The sequence below is a fragment of the Oncorhynchus kisutch genome, linkage group LG8 (genome assembly GCF_002021735.2).
Source record: "Oncorhynchus kisutch isolate 150728-3 linkage group LG8, Okis_V2, whole genome shotgun sequence".
Taxonomy (NCBI): domain Eukaryota; kingdom Metazoa; phylum Chordata; class Actinopteri; order Salmoniformes; family Salmonidae; genus Oncorhynchus; species Oncorhynchus kisutch.
The window spans coordinates 65,574,392-65,598,431 of NC_034181.2; the positions used below are offsets into that span (position 1 = coordinate 65,574,392).

General features: G+C 42.4%; 1 protein-coding gene across 2 annotated transcripts in view; it reads left to right on the forward strand.

The window, feature by feature from the left end:
- Positions 1 to 2,635: 2,635 nt before the first annotated feature.
- The window catches only part of cpne7 (copine VII), a 43,013-nt gene continuing 21,608 nt past the window's right edge, over positions 2,636 to 24,040 (forward strand). Inside the window, exons 1-4 of one of the 2 annotated variants that reach the window (XM_020489055.2) lie at positions 2,636 to 2,700; positions 4,415 to 5,045; positions 21,461 to 21,643; positions 21,900 to 21,974. In XM_020489055.2, coding sequence (XP_020344644.1) covers positions 4,872 to 5,045; positions 21,461 to 21,643; positions 21,900 to 21,974 — 432 coding nt within the window. In that variant the 5' untranslated portion in view covers positions 2,636 to 2,700; positions 4,415 to 4,871. Of the gene's footprint in view, positions 2,771 to 4,414; positions 5,046 to 21,460; positions 21,644 to 21,899; positions 21,975 to 24,040 lie in introns of both variants that reach the window. The other variant, XM_020489056.2, reaches the window with a different exon arrangement.

Genomic DNA, 24,040 nt, shown 5'->3' on the forward strand with positions numbered 1-24,040 from the left:
CTTGATTTGCTGGGCAGTGGGAGTATTATGCAAACATCACATTTCCTCTGCTCCTGCATACTGTCAGCCAAGACAACCTCTGATCGGCGCAGAATAAAACATAGGCTTCGTTTCCAATTCACTGAGCCATATTTAGATCAACTAGATCATGTTAAAACAAAAGCACACCAACTAGATTTAAGTGGAAATTGGAGCAACCATAGCCAGTATGGGAGCCTCTAGAATCAATGAAGTATTGGGAGTCTGCCCAATATGTCTAAGAATATCTTAACACAGGGGAACTACTGGGTTGAGGATTACATATGAAGTTACAAACTCCTCACTAGTGCCTGCACAAATTCAATGTTCTTGTTTTCCATTTTTGTTACCTGAATGGCAGGAATTGTTAAAGTTGGTTGGTAATGTGGCTCTCGTTATCAAAATTGTTTTCTGTTGAATGCAAGCAATCCTGCACCATTTTTACAGGAAAACATTTGAACTACACAACAGTGTAATGTCTGCCTGGGAGCTAGAGTGGTATAAACAGCTAGATAGCAAGAAGCCTCTTGATAAATATATGCATAAATACACAGGAAGAGTCAAGAGAGAGGCTTTAGTGTTGGCACAGCGGAAACAGATGGTTCTGGTTAAGAGCTACAGCATAATTGAGCTCAGGTGTATGGCCCAGGGCATTGCTGGTTCCTACTTGCAATGAATTCCCATCGAGTTCAATACACAGGAAGTGAGAATCTAAGAAGATAGGGTGACCATTCTTTAGGCTACAACTGCAATAAACCATCTTGCTACCGTGGCATCAAACCCCTGTTGCCATGTTAATTCTGGTATTCATGTGAGCTTCTTTACATTTACTTAAGAATTATAACATAAAGGAAATCAGTGATACCATCAGGGTCATAGGTCAACGAAACAGCACTCTGTTTTAAAGAGGCAGAAAGCCTTGGAGGGGAGGATGTTTCCTGCTGCAGGGTTTGTTTGATGTGATCATGAGGGACAAACAGCCCAGTTAAGCAAATAATTAAAATCGAGCTAAACGTTTAGTGGTGTTGGAATACGTAGCTCTCTGCTCAATGCTGATTAGCCTCCCTATTATTAACTGCCAATAGTCTTTCTGGAGGCCTAGTTTTTACAAGGCGCAAGACCTCAACTGTGTACCTGTGGAGTGCTCCTTGACTGGCCACCTCTGAAAGAGGGGCTCAGTGAATTGAGCAAAGCTTCTCTTGTAATCAACACCAGAACCCGGAGGATGTATTGCCACCAATGATGTTTCCCTATTTAGAGAACATTTGGAGAGGAATTGCTAAGTCAGACATTTTCTCTGCATCCCAGAATAGGCCTTGACCTTATTAAGCAGTGGGAGCAGGCATATAGTGTACTTGAATTATTTTACCCAGCCTATTGTCATCCAAGTGGGAAGGCAGAAAGGATATGTGCTGTAGGTGGGACCCCCACCACTTATAATTGCTACAGTTAAGTGCTTTGAAAGGAAAACTTACAACTCTGAATACACTTCATTGTCGGCTGGAAAGCTATCATGTTATATAATCTTTAGCCAGTTTTAGTGAGTTCACAAAAATTATATAGGCCTTGTGGGTGGGCTGAAAAAGGCTTCATATGAAGAGAACGGGTAGTGTGTAAGTGTGGGTGTCAAATTATTTTAAAACCTGCCCAACACTTGTTGATATTCAGATCATTATAGCATTAGCTATAGCCCTTTCATTGTTATTAAATAGTCTTCAACATGCTGTTGTGCATGTGTGTGTGTGTGTGTGTGTGTGTGTGTGTGAGGGTGGCAGAGGTAGCGGAAGGGTGAGAGAGTATGAGACATTGCCTGTTATTTATAAGAGTAGCACCGACTGTGATTCATCTCCATTGTTTCTCCATTAGAGCTCAGTGTCACTTAGGGTCCTTAGCTGTCTGGCCAGCCACATCAGGGCGCTCACACACACAACTTGTTGTGCCATCACCTGAGGATCTGTCTAATTCAATCTCTGCTGTCTGGCTGTCAAGTGTCTCCTGTGTTTCCTGGGGTTGTAATTATTGAGCTCCGTGAAAGACAGCAGTCGTTTCAGTGATACTAAAAGTCATATCTAGCCACTGGGAGTAATATAGTTACATTGTGTCACACTAATAGACCTATTACTGGAGGGAGAGACTATGTATCTCTTACTTGATGTAATCGAGTGAATATTTTTGGGTGCTTTCAATTGTCTGTTGGTCACTGTGGCTGTGTTTTTTTTTTTTTTTTTTTACCTTTATTTTACTAGGCAAGTCAGTTAAGAACAAATTCTTATTTTCAATGACGGCCTAGGAACAGTGGGTTAACTGCCTGTTCAGGGGCAGAACGATAGCACATTAAATCAAAAGGATAATCAACAAATCCATAAATGCTCTGGTGGTCAACTTTAGCTAAGGCTCACGGGAAAATGAGCAGAAAGGTGAGATGATTAGTGTGAAACAGCCGCCAAAATAGTGTTCGTGTATCACTATTGTGAACCGCTGTCGCACCTCTACGTCTCCCTCCAGCGGATTCTGGGGACATTGCGAGTTTTATCGGTGTGGTTTGGAAGATCCACTCCCTCGCTCCGCTATCACACACCCCTTGCCTCTCCCCCCTCCCTCCACTGTTCCTGAGTTTCGGAAAATCAAGCAGTGTGTTGAAGGAAAGGTAACAACAAGTGTAAATCCAGGGGACCACGACAGGTAGGAACAAGCAGCAAGAGTTTGGATGTATTATTTTGAAGCATATGATGCAAGTGTCTAAATGATTGAGGTAATCGAACATAATAATGTTATTGCAGAGTATTTTTTGGAATTTTTTACGTTTATGTTGTATTGTTATATCATTCACTGTGAAATGCTTGGATTCATTCAGAGGTTGTGGAGGTGCATCGATAAACGACCAGTTTAGCCAGTAATGTAGATCAGTTTATATATATTTTGTGATGATAATTGAATGAATAAGCCAGCCGCGCTTCTCTCTGTCACCCTCAACAAATCATGCTGTAGTTATCGTAGGAAATTATTTAGGTTGAGACCAAAGTTGAGAACAAAATCTTTATGAGTCGCTTAGTTGGATAGAAGTCATGTCAATTACAATTGTACAAGTCTTGAGTAGTCATTTATCAAGCTTAGCTGTCTATAACTGACTGTCTACCAGATATAGCACAGATATATATATACTAGATAGACACATTATATTTGAAATGCACATGCTACGCACGGTTTAACATGACCGTGGAGGGGTGTGTGCCCATGTAGTTGTTGGTTCATTGGTCAGACAACAGGTTGTAGACATATTGCTGATCAATGAGGTTATGAGAATCTCTTTTCCACATTTTCCTTTTTATCTGTAACATTTATAGATCAGCACTTATTTTTTGCATTTATTTTCCACCATCATGTATGTCATTGCAGTATATAAACAAATACTTATAAGAACATGGAACCAACTGAACGTTACAAGTGTTGGGCAGATTATTTCGAACTAATTACAACTCTCGGTTATTGGTTGTTTTATAGTAGCCAATAATCTCAATATGTGTTCTATTTTATGAGTCATATGGAGCCCTTATCATTTGTTCTTATTATTTCTAACTACCTCGTCAAACACTTATGATTGCTGCCAAGGGCGCCTGATCTAATGTGACATAATTGCTTCAACCGAGCCTCACCCCACTGGAGAGCAGCAGTCGAGTGACTGAAGGTCGCTATCCATTGTCGGTGGTGCTGAAATAGGGCAATGTGGATTCTTGCGCCTGGGCAGGCTTTGTCACTATTATTTTATTTTTTACTGAGTAGCAATTCACCTGTTATTATTCAATCACCTTCATAGCATACCTCATATGCAAACTTCTTCCTGTCTGAACTTGGATTCTGATAATATTTATTTGGGTACCTATAATTTGCTCCTTTTAAGATTAGGATGATGTTAAGGTTCAATAGCATTTTGTTTGTGGATATATGGCATTTTGCAAATACTTAAATACAGTGCAGTCGTCAACGTTATTTTTTTCCTATGTTTTATATATGTATTCACACTATGAGGTTGGAATAATACTGTTGACATTTTGAAAATTATTATGCCTTTTAATACAAAAGCTGTTTGAAAAGACCACCTGAAATGTCAACCTGTTTTGGTGAGATTGAATGTTTTGGTCTGCCTGGTGACATCACCGGGCAGTAAATTAGCACAATAAGAAAGACAGTTCCAAATCTCTTTGCCAATAACATCTAGTTTTCAGTTTTCCCCATTCAGACCACTCCCAGACAGTCGTAGAAAAATTAATGCTTTAGAAATTGCTCTTGGCTAAGAAGCTATTTTTGACCATTTGAATTGAATACAATCACAGTAAGGTACTTTATTGTTACTCAAAACAGCTGAATTGGACCTTTAATTAGTGTTTTCTTTACATAGATACAGTACCTGCGTGGACTTTGAAGAGAAGGATGATCGGGACCATACCCTTTTTTAACCCAGTTGTGATGATCATGGACAACTTTTTCATGAAGAACATATGAAAACACATTTTGGCTGATCCTGAATCGTGACTCTCCACAGCTTTCTGGTCATCTAATCAAGACTCCCCAGCCTCCACCCAGCTCAGCCCACGTTGTCTGTTATCGCTGCAGAAATTAAATTACACCTGCCTTCATCTCAAATACAGACCTCTGCGAGAACTCTTTTCCCTTTTGTAACTTTCACTACCAAGTCCAAGGATCCATTCTTCTATGTATCTAACTCTGTGAGATTTCAGTGCCTCATTCGGCTTGAATCCCTTAGCCATCCCTAGTAGTTCCCATTACTCTGAGCTCTCAGTAGCACCCACCATCTCTTGCTCCTTACTGGTTGACACCTCGGGTCCTGAGCCAGGATGAATGACATCCAGGATGCTACCTCCCCAGGGGCCGCCCTTGGTGGCCCTGTCGCCTGCGTCTCCAAAGTGGAGCTGCGCGTCGCCTGCAAGGCCCTGCTGGACCGAGACACACTGAACAAGTCTGACCCATGTGTCATACTCATGGTGCAGAACCAGGGACAGTGGACAGAGGTGAGTACCCCCCCATCCCCTGAATGTCCCCAACCTACTGGCCTGGTAAAGTCTTAACTAACATGGTTCACTCAATAATGTACTGATGGTATGAACAATAAGTAATGGATGTTGATGCTAAAACAACTAAGCCCGTGAAGCTCAAACCCCAGTAATGAGCTGCATAAGTATCTCTATGATGTTGACATGTTACATTGGGTAGTATAAGCCCAGTTTATTAAAATAACAATGATTCCGTGTCTGACAGAGTTGGATAACATGAGGTGAACCAGAGTGAGTGCTTGTTTCTATTGAATGGAAGGCATTGTCACCTAGCAGGATATGGACGGCACAGTGGGAGGATGGAGGATTTAAAAAAAGTGTTATCTGGATGGCAGTGGTGTCTTGAAAACAGGACTGAGATTTTTAGGAGTGAGCTGTTTGTGTGAACGTGTCAGACTGAAGGATGAAATCTTAATCCTGCTCCCAGTATCCCAACAGCTGGGCAGTGCACCAGATCACAGAGAACAAAGTAGAGCCAGGGAGAAGTGGCATGTCTGGTGCTGGCTTGGTGGTATTGCTGCCGTCTTTTCTTTTGAAATGGATTCTGATTGATAGAGTAGCTACCTGAAACTGAATTGGAATTCTCAAACAGATCACCAAGAACATTGTTCATAGGAGGAGGGAGGGGGACAGGAAATCTTATTTTCCTTTTCACGCTCCTTCCTCTACTTTCCCTATCTCTTTCTCACAATCTCTTTCTACGTTGCAGATCATAGTTTCTTGTCTGTCTTGGAATTACACTTGTACACTATCTGTAATATGAGCTGGGGGTGTGTGAGCTATGAATAGCATATTTCCCATGATGCAGTAGTCCACTATAGTAGTCCACTATAGAGTCCAGACTGATATTCTGTGTATCTATAAGGCTGTTTGAATTATAGGTGGTTGTTAAAGAAATCCATATTTGTTCCTTCATTCTACTGCATTCCCATATGAGATGGGATGATTTGAGATGGGATTGCAGCCTGGCACTGCTGATGTATGTTGATATGAATCCGTGGTAGTAAGCACAGAGGCCTACCCTTCCCATTCCCTTGTTAATTAAGCCATGCATTAGGGGCAAAATATGTTAACAAAGTGGAGGACCATAAGAGTGTCTGTAATGGTATGTAGCGATGCTTGTTGTAAGTGTATATACTGAGTGTACAAAAGTCGTAAAATGTTTAATTCCATGTATTACAAACATGGCAAAAACATGGCACTCATTCCAAACCTTCCAGTGGTGCTATAGTTCATAGGAAAAAAACTAAAAGCAAGACAGAAAGGGAGAGTCTTCTAATTACTATATTGTAACGAAACAGATATCACCAATCTAAAAAAGTGTTGGCAATATATCATATACACTGAATGTAGGAAACATTAATCTGTACGGGATCGGTCCCCCCCACGGGACGGTTGAGCTAACGTGTGCTAATGTTGACTAGCATGATGTTTTAAGTAACAAGAAAATTTCCCAGGACATAGACATATCTGATATAGGCAGGAAGCTTAAATTCTTGCTAATCTAACTGCACTGTCCAATTTACAGTAGCTATTATCGTGAAAGAATACCATGCTATTGTTTGAGGAGAGTGCACAGTTATGAATTTGAAAATGTATTAATAAACCAATTAGGCACATTTTGGCAGTCTTGATACAACATTTTGAACAGAAATACAATGGTTCATTGGATCAGTCTAAAGCTTTGCACATACACTGCTGCCATCTGTTGGCCAAAATCGAAATAGCACCTAGATTCCTATGTCATATTTTGGCCTTTCTCTTGCATTTCAAAGATGAAAAAAAAAATCTGGTATTATCTTTTACCAGATCTAATGTGTTATATTCTCCTATATTAATTTCACATTTCCACAAACTTCAGTGTTTCCTTTCAAATGGTATCAAGAATATGCATATCCTTGCTTCTGGTCCTGTGCTACAGGCAGTTTAGATTTGGGTATGTCATTTTAGGCAAAACCATTTTTTAAAGGGTCCTTAAGAGGGAACCCCTGCTCTTCCATGACATAGAAGGACCAGGTGAATCAAGGTGAAAGCAAGGATCCCTTATTGATGTCACTCGTTAAATCCACTTCAATCAGTGTAGATGAAGGGGAGGAGACAGGTTAAAGACAATTGAGACATGGATTGTGTACAGTGCCTTGCGAAAGTATTCGGCCCCCTTGAACTTTGCGACCTTTTGCCACATTTCAGGCTTCAAACATAAAGATATAAAACTGTATTTTTTTGGGAAGAATCAACAACAAGTGGGACACAATCATGAAGTGGAACGACATTTATTGATTAAATTTTTTTCCCATTCCTCCTTGCAAAACAGCTCGAGCTCAGCGAGGTTGGATGGAGAGCATTTGTGAACAGCAGTTTTCAGTTCTTTCCACAGATTCTCGATTAGATTCAGGTCTGGACTTTGACTTGGCCATTCTAACACCTGGATATGTTTATTTTTGAACCATTCCATTGTAGATTTTGCTTTATGTTTTGGATCATTGTCTTGTTGGAAGACAAATCTCCGTCCCAGTCTCAGGTCTTTTGCAGACTCCATCAGGTTTTCTTCCAGAATGGTCCTGTATTTGGCTCCATCCATCTTCCCATCAATTTTAACCATCTTCCCTGTCCCTGCTGAAGAAAAGCAGGCCCAAACCATGATGCTGCCACCACCATGTTTGACAGTGGGGATGGTGTGTTCAGGGTGATGAGCTGTGTTGCTTTTACGCCAAACATAACGTTTTGCATTGTTGCCAAAAAGTTCAATTTTGGTTTCATCTGACCAGAGCACCTTCTTCCACATGTTTGGTGTGTCTCCCAGGTTACTTGTGGCAAACTTTAAACCACACTTTTTATGGATATCTTTAAGAAATGGCTTTCTTCTTGCCACTCTTCCATAAAGGCCAGATTTGTGCAATATACGACAGATTGTTGTCCTATGGACAGAGTCTCCCACCTCAGCTGTAGATCTCTGCAGTTCATCCAGAGTGATCATGGGCCTCTTGGCTGCATCTCTGATCAGTCTTCTCCTTGTATGAGCTGAAAGTTTAGAGGGACGGCCAGGTCTTGGTAGATTTGCAGTGGTCTGATACTCCTTCCATTTCAATATTATCGCTTGCACAGTGCTCCTTGGGATGTTTAAAGCTTGGGAAATCTTTTTGTATCCAAATCCGGCTTTAAACTTCTTCACAACAGTATCTCGGACCTGCCTGGTGTGTTCCTTGTTCTTCATGATGCTCTCTGCGCTTTTAACGGACCTCTGAGACTATCACAGTGCAGGTGCATTTATACGGAGACTTGATTACACACAGGTGGATTGTATTTATCATCATTAGTCATTTAGGTCAACATTGGATCATTCAGAGATCCTCATTGAACTTCAGGAGAGAGTTTGCTGCACTGAAAGTAAAGGGGCTGAATAATTTTGCACGCCCAATTTTTCAGTTTTTGATTTGTTAAAAAAGTTTGAAATATCCAATAAATGTCGTTCCACTTCATGATTGTGTCCCACTTGTTGTTGATTCTTCACAATATGTTTGAAGCCTGAAATGTGGCAAAAGGTCGCAAAGTTCAAGGGGGCCGAATACTTTCGCAAGGCACTGTATGTGTGCCATTCAGAGGGTGAATGGGCAAGACAAAATATTTAAGTGCCTTTGAACGGGGTACGGTACTGCAATGATGCTGGGTTTTTTACACTCAACAGTTTCCTGTGTGTATCAAGAATGGTCCACCACCCAAAGGATATCCAGCCAACTTAACGCAACTTTGGGAAGCATTGGAGTCAACATGGGCCATCGTCCCTGTGAATTGTATTTATTTATCCTTATTTAACCAAGATCTCTTTTACAGATGAGCCCTGAATTACATAAATTACAGAAAATACACATCGATATAAATACAAAATGCAGAAAGAAAAACACGGACATAAAAGCAAACACATTCATCAGTAGTAAGGTCCTCAATCAGCTTTCTGAATTCACCTAGAGACACCAGAGCATCACATTCATCAGTAGTAAGGTCCTCAATCAGCTTTCTGAATTCACCTAGAGACACCAGAGCATCACATTCATCAGTAGTAAGGTCCTCAATCAGCTTTCTGAATTCACCTAGAGACACCAGAGCATCACATTCATCAGTAGTAAGGTCCTCAATCAGCTTTCTGAATTCACCTAGAGACACCAGAGCATCACATTCATCAGTAGTAAGGTCCTCAATCAGCTTTCTGAATTCACCTAGAGACACCAGAGCATCACATTCATCAGTAGTAAGGTCCTCAATCAGCTTTCTGAATTCACCTAGAGACACCAGAGCATCACATTCATCAGTAGTAAGGTCCTCAATCAGCTTTTTTGAATTCACCTAGAGACACCAGAGCATCACATTCATCAGTAGTAAGGTCCTCAATCAGCTTTCTGAATTCACCTAGAGACACCAGAGCATCACATTCATCAGTAGTAAGGTCCTCAATCAGCTTTCTGAATTCACCTAGAGACACCAGAGCATCACATTCATCAGTAGTAAGGTCCTCAATCAGCTTTCTGAATTCACCTAGAGACACCAGAGCATCACATTCATCAGTAGTAAGGTCCTCAATCAGCTTTCTGAATTCACCTAGAGACACCAGAGCATCACATTCATCAGTAGTAAGGTCCTCAATCAGCTTTCTGAATTCACCTAGAGACACCAGAGCATCACATTCATCAGTAGTAAGGTCCTCAATCAGCTTTCTGAATTGCTCTAAAACTGAAAGGCACCAAAACATCACATTTAAGAACATAAAGATTGTTCCACAAATAAGGTGCAAAGAATTTCAAGAGTAAACCATGCCTGAGACACCCTGTAGTGTCCATGCCCTGAAGAATTGAGGCTGTTCTGAGGGCAAAAGGGGGTGCAACTCAATATTAGCAAGTTGTTCCTAATGTTCCTAATTTCTTGTACATGTGGCAATTATGCCCCAATGTATTGGCCTCTCCTCCAGGCATTGCCAGATAATGATTAACAAGTGACAATGCCAAATCGTAGTGTGTTGAGATGGGAAGCATTTATTGAGGCCCAGTTAATGGTTATGAATGAGAAATGTGTTCCGAGGCATTGGCAATAATGAGGCTTGGCTGATAGTGTTGAGCACACACTAATCAATTTGTCGCTGTGGTAATGCAATAAAACAACATTTCATGAGGAAATTATCCTGGGTTCTCTGCAAGCGGAGCATTTGTGTAGTTTACATAACTCCCCTAAACTCCCCTAAATTGAGCTTGAGCATTAGGAGGTGATATAATTGATACAACCTAATGCTCCGAATAACCATATCATCCATGTCAGTGGAGAATGAAATTTGTTACAGCAAAACAAATCCCACGAAACAAGAATTCTGAAATGTGAGTCTGTCAAGCCCAGTCAATACTGAATGTCAGTGTGCAAGAAGAATTGAGAAATAGGGGAGGAGAAAGAGAGAGAGGGGGTGAGAGAAAAATACTGCATCCCTGTTATCTACTGTTTGCAATGGTCTGTTTACTCTTTGACCTAAAAAAAAAATATATAACTCACAACAGCTGGCTCGCTGTTCTTTGAGGGCTGCCTTTAGTTCTTTGAGTTACACAATGTTACAGTAACTACATTCAAATGACTTTAATCCCCTGTGTGCTAACTATTCATTAGCTGTGTGTCACAGACATACAAATACACACACACACACACACACACACACACACACACACACACACACACACACACACACACACACACACACACACACACACACACACACACACACACACACACACACCACTTTGTGGTATCTGTCCATCAGCTTTAGGAGATTGGGAAGACGCTTAATTTGCGAATTAAGCAAGAGGAACAAGACAATATTGTGTTTTATTGTCACAGATGTAAGTGGTAGTTCATCAATGTCGTCCATGCAGTGCGTTGAATTAGATAATTTTTTGGTCTGAATCTTCCAGGCAGCATTACTCACTGCTCCACTATATATACAAAAGTATGTGGACACCCCTTCAAATGAGTGAATTTGGCTATTTCAGGGGTATGAAATCCATAGACTAACATTGGCAGTACAATGGCCTTCTGAAGAGCTCAGTGACATTCAACGTGGCACTGCCATAGGATGCCAACTTTCCAACAAGTCAGTTTGTCAAATTCCTGCCCTGCCAGAGTTGCCCCGGTCAACTGTAAGTGCTGCTATTGTGAAGTGGAAACGTCTATGACCAACAGCGGACCTCCGAGTGCTGAAGCGCGTAATGATTGTCTGTCCTCGGTTGACACACTCACTACCAAGTTTCAAACTTCCTCTGGAAGTAACTTCAGCACAAGAACTGTTCGTTGGGAGCTTCACGAAATGGGTTTCCATCGCTGAGCAGCCTATGATCACCATGAGCAATACCAAGCGTAGGCTGGAGTGGTGTAAAGCTCGCCGCCATTGGACTCTGGAGCAGTGGAAACGTGTTCTCTGGAGTGATGAATCACGCTTCACCATCTGGCAGTCTGATAGACAAATCTGGATTTGGCAGATGCCAGGAGAAAGCTACCTGACCGAATGCACAGTGCCAACTGTAAAGTTTAGTGGAGGAATAATGGTATGTTTTCCATGGTTCAGGCTAGGCCCTTTAGTTCTAGTGATGGGAAATCTTAATGCTATAGCATACAATGACATTCTAGATGATTCTATTCTTCCAACTTTGTGGAAACAGTTTGGGGAAGGCCCGTTCCTGTTTCAGCATAACAAGGGCCCTGTGCACAAAGTGAGGGCCATACAGAAATGGTTTGTCAAAATCAGTGGGGAAGAACTTGACTAGCCTGCACAGAGCCCTGACCTCAACCCTATCAAACACCTTTGGGATGAATTGGAACGCAGACTGCGAGCCAGGCCTGATCACCTAACATCAGTGCCTGACCTCACTAATGCTTTTGTGGCTGAATGGAAGCAAGTCCCTGCAACAATGTTCCAACATCTATAACAGCCTTCCCAGAAGAGTGGAGGCTGTTATAGCAGCAGAGGGGAGACCAACTCCATATTAATCAAATCAAATCAAATGTATTTATATAGCCCTTCGTACATCAGCTGATATCTCAAAGTGCTGTACAGAAACCCAGCCTAAAACCCCAAACAGCAAGCAATGCAGGTGTAGAAGCACGGTGGCTAGGAAAAACTCCCTAGAAAGGCCAAAACCTAGGAAGAAACCTAGAGAGGAACCAGGCTATGTGGGGTGGCCAGTCCTCTTCTGGCTGTGCCGGGTGGAGATTATAACAGAACATGCCCATGATTTTGGAATGAGATGTTTGACAAGCAAGTGTCCACATACTTTTGGTCATGTAGTGTATCTTATCCAAAAGTGGTGCGTGGTTAAAATCACTGGGGAAGCCAAGCCAGAGAAAAAAAAGCCATATTACAGTGCCTTGCGAAAGTATTCGGCCCCCTTGAACTTTGCGACCTTTTGCCACATTTCAGGCTTCAAACATAAAGATATAAAACTGTATTTTTTTCTGAAGAATCAACAACAAGTGGGACACAATCATGAAGTGGAACGACATTTATTGGATATTTCAAACTCTTTTAACAAATCAAAAACTGAAAAATTGGGCGTGCAAAATTATTCAGCCCCCTTAAGTTAATACTTTGTAGCGCCACCTTTTGCTGCGATTACAGCTGTAAGTTGCTTGGGGTATGTCTCTATCAGTTTTGCACATCGAGAGACTGACATTTTTTCCCATTCCTCCTTGCAAAACAGCTCGAGCTCAGTGAGGTTGGATGGAGAGCATTTGTGAACAGCAGTTTTCAGTTCTTTCCACAGATTCTCGATTGGATTCAGGTCTGGACTTTGACTTGGCCATTCTAACACCTGGATATGTTTATTTTTGGACCATTCCATTGTAGATTTTGCTTTATGTTTTGGATCATTGTCTTGTTGGAAGACAAATCTCCGTCCCAGTCTCAGGTCTTTTGCAGACTCCATCAGGTTTTCTTCCAGAATGGTCCTGTATTTGGCTCCATCCATCTTCCCATCAATTTTAACCATCTTCCCTGTCCCTGCTGAAGAAAAGCAGGCCCAAACCATGATGCTGCCACCACCATGTTTGACAGTGGGGATGATATGTTCAGGGTGATGAGCTGTGTTGCTTTTACGCCAAACATAACATTTTGCATTGTTGCCAAAAAGTTCAATTTTGGTTTCATCTGACCAGAGCACCTTCTTCCACATGTTTGGTGTGTCTCCCAGGTGGCTTGTGGCAAACTTTAAACAACACTTTTTATGGATATCTTTAAGAAATGGCTTTCTTCTTGCCACTCTTCCATAAAGGCCAGATTTGTGCAATATACGACTGATTGTTGTCCTATGGACAGAGTCTCCCACCTCAGCTGTAGATCTCTGCAGTTCATCCAGAGTGATCATGGGCCTCTTGGCTGCATCTCTGATCAGTCTTCTCCTTGTATGAGCTGAAAGTTTAGAGGGACGGCCAGGTCTTGGTAGATTTGCAGTGGTCTGATACTCCTTCCATTTCAATATTATCGCTTGCACAGTGCTCCTTGGGATGTTTAAAGCTTGGGAAATCTTTTTGTATCCAAATCCGGCATTAAACTTCTTCACAACAGTATCTCGGACCTGCCTGGTGTGTTCCTTGTTCTTCATGATGCTCTCTGCACTTTTAACAGACCTCTGAGACTATCACAGTGCAGGTGCATTTATACGGAGACTTGATTACACACAGGTGGATTGTATTTATCATCATTAGTCATTTAGGTCAACATTGGATCATTCAGAGAACCTCACTGAACTTCTGGAGAGAGTTTGCTGCACTGAAAGTAAAGGGGCTGAATAATTTTGCACGCCCAATTATTCAGTTTTTGATTTGTTAAAAAAGTTTGAAATATCCAATAAATGTCGTTCCACTTCATGATTGTGTCCCACTTGTTGTTGATTCTTCACAAAAAAATACAGTTTTATATCTTTATGTTTGAAGCCTGAAATGTGGCAAAAGGTCGCAAAGTTCAAGGGGGCCGAATACTTTCGCAAGGCACTGTACAACCTATGTGTTGTGATAATTGCGTTGTTTGCTCTATAACCTGTTAGTTCATATGCCTTGCGACTGTGATATATGGGCCAAAGGCTGAGACAATAAGAAGACATAGTGGCAGGATAAATTCAACCACACCAAACCCGAGAGCAACATCTGTCCGGTGAAGTCCACAAAGCATATTGCATGTAACAAACAGTTACATGACCTACAGCATGGTCAAGAAAGTTCATGTTTCTGACATTTTCAGACTACTAAACAACTACAATTTTAAACCACAGAGATACTGCATGTCGCAAAGAATGTAGGAGCTGCCGCCACTATTCCAGCACCATTTTCAATTTCAACATTTCAACATCATCAAATCACCTATGCATAGTCTAATACAGTGACAACTAAAAGATACCAAAAACTATTTTGTCCAATCAATGTAAGTTACAAATTATGTGGCTGTCCATGGTTCTGATTTATGTGTGTCTGTGTGTGTGTGTTGGTGAAAGTATAAAATAACATGTTGACTCACCCTACTTGTAGAGAAACACCAATGCCACCCTCCCTTTCATGCAGACAAAATGGTCTATGACTATCATACAGTACAGTCTTATTTTGTTGTTGTCCTAGGCTACCTGGCTAAAATAATTGCTCGCTAGCCCAACTTCCATCCTCTCAGTCCGGGGTCACAATGTAGTTTATGGTTGGATCAGAATTGCCTTTATAATCATTGGCCAGGATGGAGAACTAAGTAAAACCACAAGTCTAAATCCCTATCTCCATCCATGGCTAATTTAGGAAGGGACAATTTTAGCTAGCTAGCCACCAGAGGACAACAACAAAACGAGATGCAACAATTGAAGTTGTTTCAATAGATGCCATATTTCTCTATGATAGGACTGAAGTCAAATCCAAACTGGCTTCCCTTGACACTTTATTTTGGTGTGCCAGGACCATTCACATTTGAGCTCAATGCTGATTGGCTATTATTTTATACTTTTTTAATCAAGGGAGGCCAAATGGTTGCTAGCTTCCCTTGCATTCAATGCTACTGGCAGCAGCAATATTGTACTCTTTATGACCAGACCCCATCAGATAGATAGAGACAGAGGGGCATTGTTTCTCTCGCTCGGGTGTCTTCTCAGGTAAGATAAATTCAGCCTCTTGCGAATTGAAGGACAATTATGAAAACACAGACACGTAAGATACATTATTTTATGTTTTTTCCTGATAAATTATTTGGGAAAGCCTGGCTTCCCTTCATCTATCAATACATGCCACTGATCTTAACCATCTTAACCAGTGCTGTTGATATACAGTGGCTGGAGCATGTTTGTCGATGTAGAAGCCACTTCATGATTTTACTAAAGATTGTTTTGCTGAATTCTGAGAGCTGTGTCAAGATAGTTGGGCTGTGGAAGAGGCTCTTGAATGAACACTCCCTTGTAATATGTGTTGCACTGCTCTGTATTTCAGTCTTTGGTGGGCCACTCCTTTGCTCTCAAATCCATCTGAACAGGTATGCAACATTGTCATGCAAATCATTTGCTCATCATGCCAAAGGCTGAGAAAGAGCAAGTAGCTAAATCGACACACATCTTGCTTCTCTCTCTCTCCTGCCGAACGAATGCAGCGCATTTATATTTATTAATTTCATACAATATACTGCCCATATTAACACATTTATATACAATATTCTGCCACCAGCCAGCCGTCGTTCCCCAACCAATCGCGCACACGTGTCGGGTGTGCAGACGAAAGAGTCTCCGACAAAGGAAGGCTTCTGCAGACTTCACTGTAAAATATAACGCGGTGCTTCAATGGACACAAGGACAAACCCTCAGAACTTTTTTAGTTGACGATGTGATTGTACTTATTTGATCAAATTTAGGTATCACGAAATCGACTCACATTCTGTAGCGGTTTTGCATTCTAATGTTTGTCACTGATACAACTTTCCCTGTACGAAAATTACTTAATTAGATTCCTCTTTTCTCTGTTGTGTAAAAAAAAAAGTCTAATCATGACATCAGTTATCTTAAGGTCGGAAAGTCGGAGCTCTAGAAAGATACCTGAGTTTCCGACTTGGAATTCCGTGTTCAAAAATATTTTTCCCAGTTGGAGCTAGTTATTTTTTTTTCAGAGTTCCCAGTTGTTTTGAACGTGGCATTACACCCCTACTCTTACGATAAGTGCCATGGAATTTTTTTATGCCCACAGACAGTCAGGACACCCATTTAAAATCCAATCTGAAAGATCCTACGCAGGGCAATGTCTCCTTCGTTGCTCTGGGGCATAGAGCCCTACAGTGAGGTTGTCAAACAGTTGGATATAAGAGCAACGCCAACTCGCCAACATTACGACCAGGAATACGACATTCCCGAAGCGGATCCTCTGTTTGGTCCACCACCCAGGACAATGGATCGGATCCCAGACCCAAAACAACGGCGCCGCAGAAGGGGCAGACGGAGCGGTCTTCTGGTCAGGCTCCATAGACGGGCACATCCACACCGCTCCCGAGCATACTACTCGTTAATGTCCAGTCTCTTGACAACAAGGTAGACGAAATCCGAGCAAGGGTTGCCTTCCAGAGAAACATCAGAGATTGTAACGTTCTTTGTTTCACGGAAACATGGCTTACTCGGGATACATTATCAGAGTCGGACCAGCCACCTGGTTTCTTCACGCATCTCGCCGACAGAAACAAATGTCTCTCTGGTAAGAAGAGGGGCGGGGGTGTATGCCTTATGCGGTGTGATCATAACATACAGGAACTCAAGTCCTTTTGTTCACCTGACATAGAATTCCTTACAATCAAATGCCGACCGCATTATCTACCAAGAGAATTCTCTTCGATCATAATCACAGTCGTGTATATCCTCGACGGCCCTGAAAGAACTTCATTGGACTCTATGTAAACTGGAAACCACATATTCTGAGGCTGCATTCATTGTAGCTGGGGATTTTAACAAGGCTAATCTGAAAACAAGGCTCCCTAAATTTTATCAGCATATCGAATGCGCGACCCGGGCTGGCAAAACCCTGGATCATTGTTATTCTAACTTCCACGACGCATACAAAGCCCTCCCCCGCCCTCCTTTCGGAAAATCTGACCACAACTCCATTTTGTTGCTCCCAGCCTATAGCCCGAAACTTAAACAGGAAACGCCCGTGCTCAGGTCTGTTCAACGCTGGTCCGACCAATTGGATTACATGCTTCAAGATAGCTTCGATCACGTGGACTGGGATATGTTCCGCATAGCGTCGGACAATAACATTGATGAATACGCTGATTCTGTGAGCGAGTTTATTAGCAAGTGCATCGGTGATGTTGTACCCACAGTGTCTATTAAAACCTTCCCCACCACTTTTAATCAGGGCAAGGCGACCAGAAACATGACCAAATAGAAACAGTGTAGCTATTCCCTCCGCAAGGCAATCAAACAAGCTAAGCGGCAGTATAGAGACAAAGTAGAGTCGCAATTCCATGGCTCAGACACAAGAGGTATGTGGCAGGGACTACAGTCAATCACGGACTACAAAATGAAAACCAGCCCCATCGCGGACCATGATGTCTTGCTCCCAGACAGACTAAACAACTTATTTTGCTCGCTTTGAGGACAATACAGTGCCACCGACACGGCCCGCTAGCAAAACCTGCAGGCTCTCCTTCACTGCAGCCAATGTGAGTAAAACATTTAAACGTGTTAACCCTCGCAAGGCTGCCGGCCCAGATTGCATCGCTAGCCGCGTCCTCAGAGCATGCGCAGACCAGCTGGCTGGTGTGTTTAAGGACATATTCAATCAATCCTTATCCCAGTCTGCTGTTCCAAAATGCTTCAAGAAGGCCAACATTGTTCCTGTTCCCAAGAAAGCTAAGGTAACTGAGCTAAATAACTATCACCCAGTAGCACTCACTCCCGTCATCATGAAGTGCTTTGAGAAACTAGTCAAGGACCATATCACCTCCACCCTACCTGACACCCTAGACCCACTCCAATTTGCTTACCTCCCCAATAGGTCCACAGACGACGCAATCACAATCATACTGCACACTGCCCTAACCTATCTGGACTTGAGGAATACCTATGTGAGAATGCTGTTCATCGACTACAGCTCAGCACTTAACACCATAGTACCCTCCAAACTCATCATTAAGCTCGAGACCCTGGGTCTCGAGCCTGCCCTGTGCAACTGGGTCCTGGACTTCCTGATGGGCCGACCCCAGGTGGTGAGGGTAGGAAACAACATCTCCACCCCGCTGATCCTCAACACTAGGGCCCCACAAGGGTGCGTTCTCAGCCCTCTCCTGTATTCCCTGTTCACCCATGACTGTGTGGCCATGCACGCCTCCAACTCAATCATAAAGTTTGCAGACGACACTACAGTGGTAGGCTTGATTACCAACAACAACGAGACGGCCTACAGGGAGGTGGTGAGGGCCCTCGGAGTGTGGTGTCAGGAAAACAACCTCACACTCAATGTCAACAAAACAAAGGATATGATCATGGACTTCAGGAAACAGCAGAGGGAGCACCCCCTATCCACATTGTAGGGACAGCAGTGGAGAAGGTGGAAAGTTTAAAGTTACTTGGCGTACACATCACGGACAAACTGAAATGGTCCACCCACACAGACAGCGTGGTGAAGAGGGCGCAGCAGCGCCTCTTCAACCTCAGGAGGCTGAAGAAATTCGGCTTGTCACCAAAAACACTCTCACACTTTTACAGATGCACAATCGAGAGAATCCTGTTGGGCTGAATCACCGCCTGGTACGGCAATTGCTCCGCCCACAACTGTAAGGCTCTCCAGAGGGTAGTGAGGTCTGCACAACACATCACCGGGGGCAAACTACCTGCCCTCCAGGACACCAACACCACCCGATGTCACAGGACAATAAATGTATCACTAGCCACTTTAAACAATGCTACTTAATATAATGTTTACATACCCTACATTACTCATCTCATATGTATATACTGTACTCTATACCATCTACTGCATCTTGCCTATGCTGTTCGGTCATCGCTCATCCATATATTTTTATGTGCATATTCTTATTCATTTCTTTACACTTGTGTGTGTATAAGGTAGTTGTCGTGAAATTGTTCGATTTCTTGTTAGATATTACTGCATGGTCGGAACTAGAAGCACAAGCATTTCGCTACAATCGCATTAACATCTGCTAACCATGTATATGTGACAAATAAAATTGGATTTGATTTGAAGTCACCTTGTCCTAGAGAGATTTACACAGTTCTCAAAACGTCTCGCCAAGGTAAGCCTACACCAAACACAGACCTTATTTTAAGTGTTTCTAAAATCCCCTATGGGAAAAAACAAACAATTGGAACCATTTCCTTGTTTGACCACTAGATTTTATGGTACTATATTGGGAGCTCCTTTGGCCAGAGTGCCCCTACTGGCCCTCCAACCTCACTTCCAGCAGCATCTGGTCTCCCATTCAAGACCAACCCTACTTAGCTTCAGCGGCAAGCCAGCAGTGGGATGCAGGGTGGTGTGCTGCTGGCAAGCAGGAGAGAGGGAGCTGACTCCCTGGGACCTCAGAGATCCCGCCATACGTCAGACATACGTCAGACAGTCACCTCTCTGTAGACTCTCCCTGCCTTACAAAGGCACAGCCCTTCCTCTCTGTCTCTGGGTAGCTTTCATCACACACGGAAACAAACTTGTGTTCACAAGTATGTCCAACCAGATAGCACAGAAAGAGATCGAGAGAAAAAAAGACAGAGATTGAGAGAAACAGCGAGAGGAGGAGGGCCAGAGTCTAATTAAAACATGTCTTAGCTGTTATCTCCTGAGAAATTAATCACTCTTTCTACTGTTTGCAAGGTCAATAATGAATAACAAGACAATCACCCATTCCTCAGGTCATTTATATCAGAATACGTAATAACATGGTCTTCAACACTCTGGAGGTGTCTCTAATTAGGACTGGCAGACTAGACTCTATTCCACAGTGATTGTCAGTGAAAAAAGGTGCATGCTTTCTCTGTTGCTTCTCATCAACCATTCTGTGTGTGGGTGTCTGTGTGTTCTCGTCAGCTCAAGGCCAACAGCATGAGGTAAAGCAGTAGGATTAACTCCTGAATGTTAACGTGGACGTGCATGTGTGTACTATAGTGTGCCATGTATGTTCATGGCGTTTGTGGGGCCCATGTTGACTCTGACTTTAGAGAGCTTTGACAGAACTGCTGATCAGGGAGCTTCATTCTTGATTTGTGCTCTATGGACGGGTGGGATTTGGCTGTGCTACGATAAGGTTGTTAGTGAGATTGATGGCAATCTCTCTAGTATTTTCTGTTTTAGGTCAAACTACGGAGATGATGTAAAATTTCCTTTCATATTTAACTATCTGTGTTTGATGACTTTCTGACTATCTTCTGTTTTACCATCACAACTTTCTTCTCAAATTAAAAGAAATGGAAAACGAGAGTAAAATATTTATTATTTAATATTTATATATATTATATATTTAATATAATGTTTAATATTTAATATGCTTTTTTAATAGCTCCAGTTTGAAATCCATTGATTCACTTAAACCATGAAACACTTAAACCATGAAACACTTAAACCATGAAACACTTAAACCATGGTTCAAACACTGCTTTTTAGGTCACTTTCATTTACTGATAGCATCTTTAGGGGATACATATGCTTTTGATGATGAGTTGGCTCCCCTCAGAATACCTAGCTTGGAGTTAAATTATTAGTAATAATTTATCTGGTACTGGACATAATTGGATACTGGGTGCTAGATGGGTACACTCTGGCTGGGTTTACATAGGCAGCCAAATTCTGATATTTTGCCCAATTATTGACAAAGATCAGAATCGGGCTGCCTGTGTAAACACAGCCTCTGTTCTCCACTGAAAACAGGTGGCAATGTGGAGAGTTCAGGCGTGAACCAGGTGTATTAGATCAACAGGTGTGTGAATGTCCAAGCATGGCAATGGATGAGCTGTGTGTCTGCTGAGCTCTCAGCCCTCAGTCCACTAAAATCCTCTCTGCTGTCACTGTCTGAACAAGAGCTTCACAAGATTTACATTTTGGTCTAATCAACAGGGAAACAAACACGAATGCCAAAAGTGGCTGTAGCAGTGATCTGGGTGCAGATGGGTATTTGGCTGTTGTTCCTACATTCCCATGTGCCCATGAATGCATCACCATGTCCCATACATTAATTAGCATTGCAAATGAACTGATACAATGTATATTGCATATAAAACTGCAATTGGTAGGAAGCTCTCATTAGAGAGTTGAGTTGGAGGTCCGAGTTTCTCCAGTAATATCCAACAATGTGTCCACATTCTAACGCTGTGCCTTTTTCTCCCCTCTTGTCTCTTCAGCTTGACAGGACAGAGGTGATCAAGAGCAACCTGCACCCGGTCTTTGCCAAGGTCTTCACCCTGGACTACTACTTTGAGGAAGCGCAGAAGCTGCGGTTCGAGGTCTACGACATCCATGGCACTCACAGTATTGGCACCCGTGATGACGACTTCCTGGGTGGGGTGGAGTGTACGCTCGGCCAGGTCCTGTACTGAATGTCTGACCCTTCCACTCAGTTATCCAATGTGCCATTTCTTATGTCTAATCAAATCACTCACCTCACATAAACTGAATGGAACAGCTGAGTTGAGTTGCTGCTCACCAACAACAGAGGGTAAAGGTTAGAGGTCACCAGTCCTTGTCACACTGCTCTCAAACTGCTTTCGTACTAATTGTCCGGTAATACTTCTCACTGCTTCACTAGTCACCAGTCATTCATAGTTTTCCTGTGTTCCACAGATTGTAGCCCAGAAGAAGATGGTGAAGCCTTTATTCCTAAAGTATGCGAAGTACGCTGGGAAATCCGCCATCACGGTAGGTTCCCCCTATTGATCTCGCTCACCATTGGCTCACTGTTGCAGTAACAGTGGCAAGCAAAATAAAATGCAATCACTTGTTAAATCAATTCACGCAATTAAAGCAAAGTAGCTGATGTGAATCCTGTGATGTAAGGATGCTTCTCTGTACAAAGATTCATGACTCATACACAATATCTGTCATGACAAAGAGAGGGGGATGTTAAAGCCCAGAGTGTTGTTTCAGTTGGATGGTCTCAACACCATCTGCCAGGCCAACATTACATTGCCATACAAAAGGGAACAACACAGAGAAATTGTGTTTAACTGCAGATCTGACCTTTAGTGGAGTGGGAGGAAGAGTCAGTGTTCCTCACTGCTCATGTTAAGTCAGAGGTGCAGAGTCTGTGATCTCTGTGCCTTCTTATACTGTAGAGATGAGAGGAGAAAAGAGAAGGGGTTTTGCCCAAGGAGTGAATTCGATAATGTCAACAACAGACCTTTTGCCTTATTGATACCTATCTTTATTGATTTTACTCTAACAAACTACGCATAAATTGCCCTTGGCGAGAAGGGCTGAGAATGACTTGCTTGTGATGGAAATGGCCAAAGTAAAGATGGCATTTGAGGATCTTTCCCTTCGGCTAGTGTTGCCATTATGACCATTGATTGGGTGCGATCACATGGCGGCAGCTTGCTGTGAGGTGGTTTTGGGGGCTATAATGGGTTTGTTTAAGCACAGTTCTGTAGCAGTGTGGGTTTAATGCATTCTAGTGAATTAGTGCTAACCTGTGTCATGGTGTTTCTGAAAATGGATTTTCCTGATATGATAATGGGCCTGGGCTTTGTCAGGTCTGTCTGTGAGATGGATCCCAATGGCATGGTGTCTGCCTGTAATGTGCCTGCAGGCTAATCTGGAAGGTGGCAGAACAACAGACAACTGTTGTGTTTTGTGTGAAAAATCCCTTCCCAGTGTTTGTAACACATCTCTCAGATGCCCATTGTGCATATGGGGACATGGGATGTGGAGAAAAGTTGGTCAAATGGTAGGGATTAAGGTTGTATGCAGTTACTGTGGCCCCCACTGGCAAGCATCACATTACAATGGTCTTCTAACTAGAACGTTCATTGCCGGGCCATAATCCAATACACAATACGCATTATGCCTACACAACACTCACCAGGACAATGGCACCATGATATGAGATACAATAAATCATATTAATCCAAGAGACTGTACGTACAGAAAGCTTGACAAGCTGCTGATACGACACATGCACCAAGTGTTATAGCTTTGCTGTGTTGTATTATTGAGAAGCTGAGAGACCCATAGAGTTTGTTTCTGGACCATTGCCACACTTTTGTTTGAATGACAGAAACCATATACTTTACTGTAATCTTGATGCTGTGATTGCACACGGCAGATATGGGAGTTTATCTTTGTGGGTCTGTGTGATATGTGGGAAATATGTATCTCGAATTTGGTCATATGTTTGGCAGAATGCTAGGAAGTGCAGCTCAGTTTCTACTTCATTTTGTGGGTAATGTGAACATGGTCTGTCTATGGCTGCCTTTCTCAATAGCAAGGCTATGCTCACTGAGTCTGTACATAGTCAAGGATGTTCTTAATTTTGAGTCAGTCACATTGGTCAGGTATTCTGCCACTGTGTACTCTCTGTTTAGGGACACATTGCATTCCAATTTGCTCTGATTTTTGGTTGATACATTTTCTCATGATTTGGTTGGATCTGATTGTATTGCTGTCCTAGGGCTCTGTGGGGTCTGGTTGTGTTTGTGAACAGAATCCCAGAACCAGTTGGATGAGGGGACTCTTCTCTAGGTTAATCTCTCTGTAGGTGATGGCTTTGTGGTGGAATGTGTGGGAATCGCTTCCTTTTAGGTGGTTATAGAATTTAATAGCTCTGTATGCATTGTTTGGGGTTTTGCGTTGTACACTTAGTATATATTTTTTGCAGAATTCTGTATGTAGAGTCTCAATTGGGTGTTTGTCCCGTTTGATTAATTATTGTTTGGTGAGTCGACCCCAGACCTCACAACCATAGAGAGTAATGACTTCTAGAACTG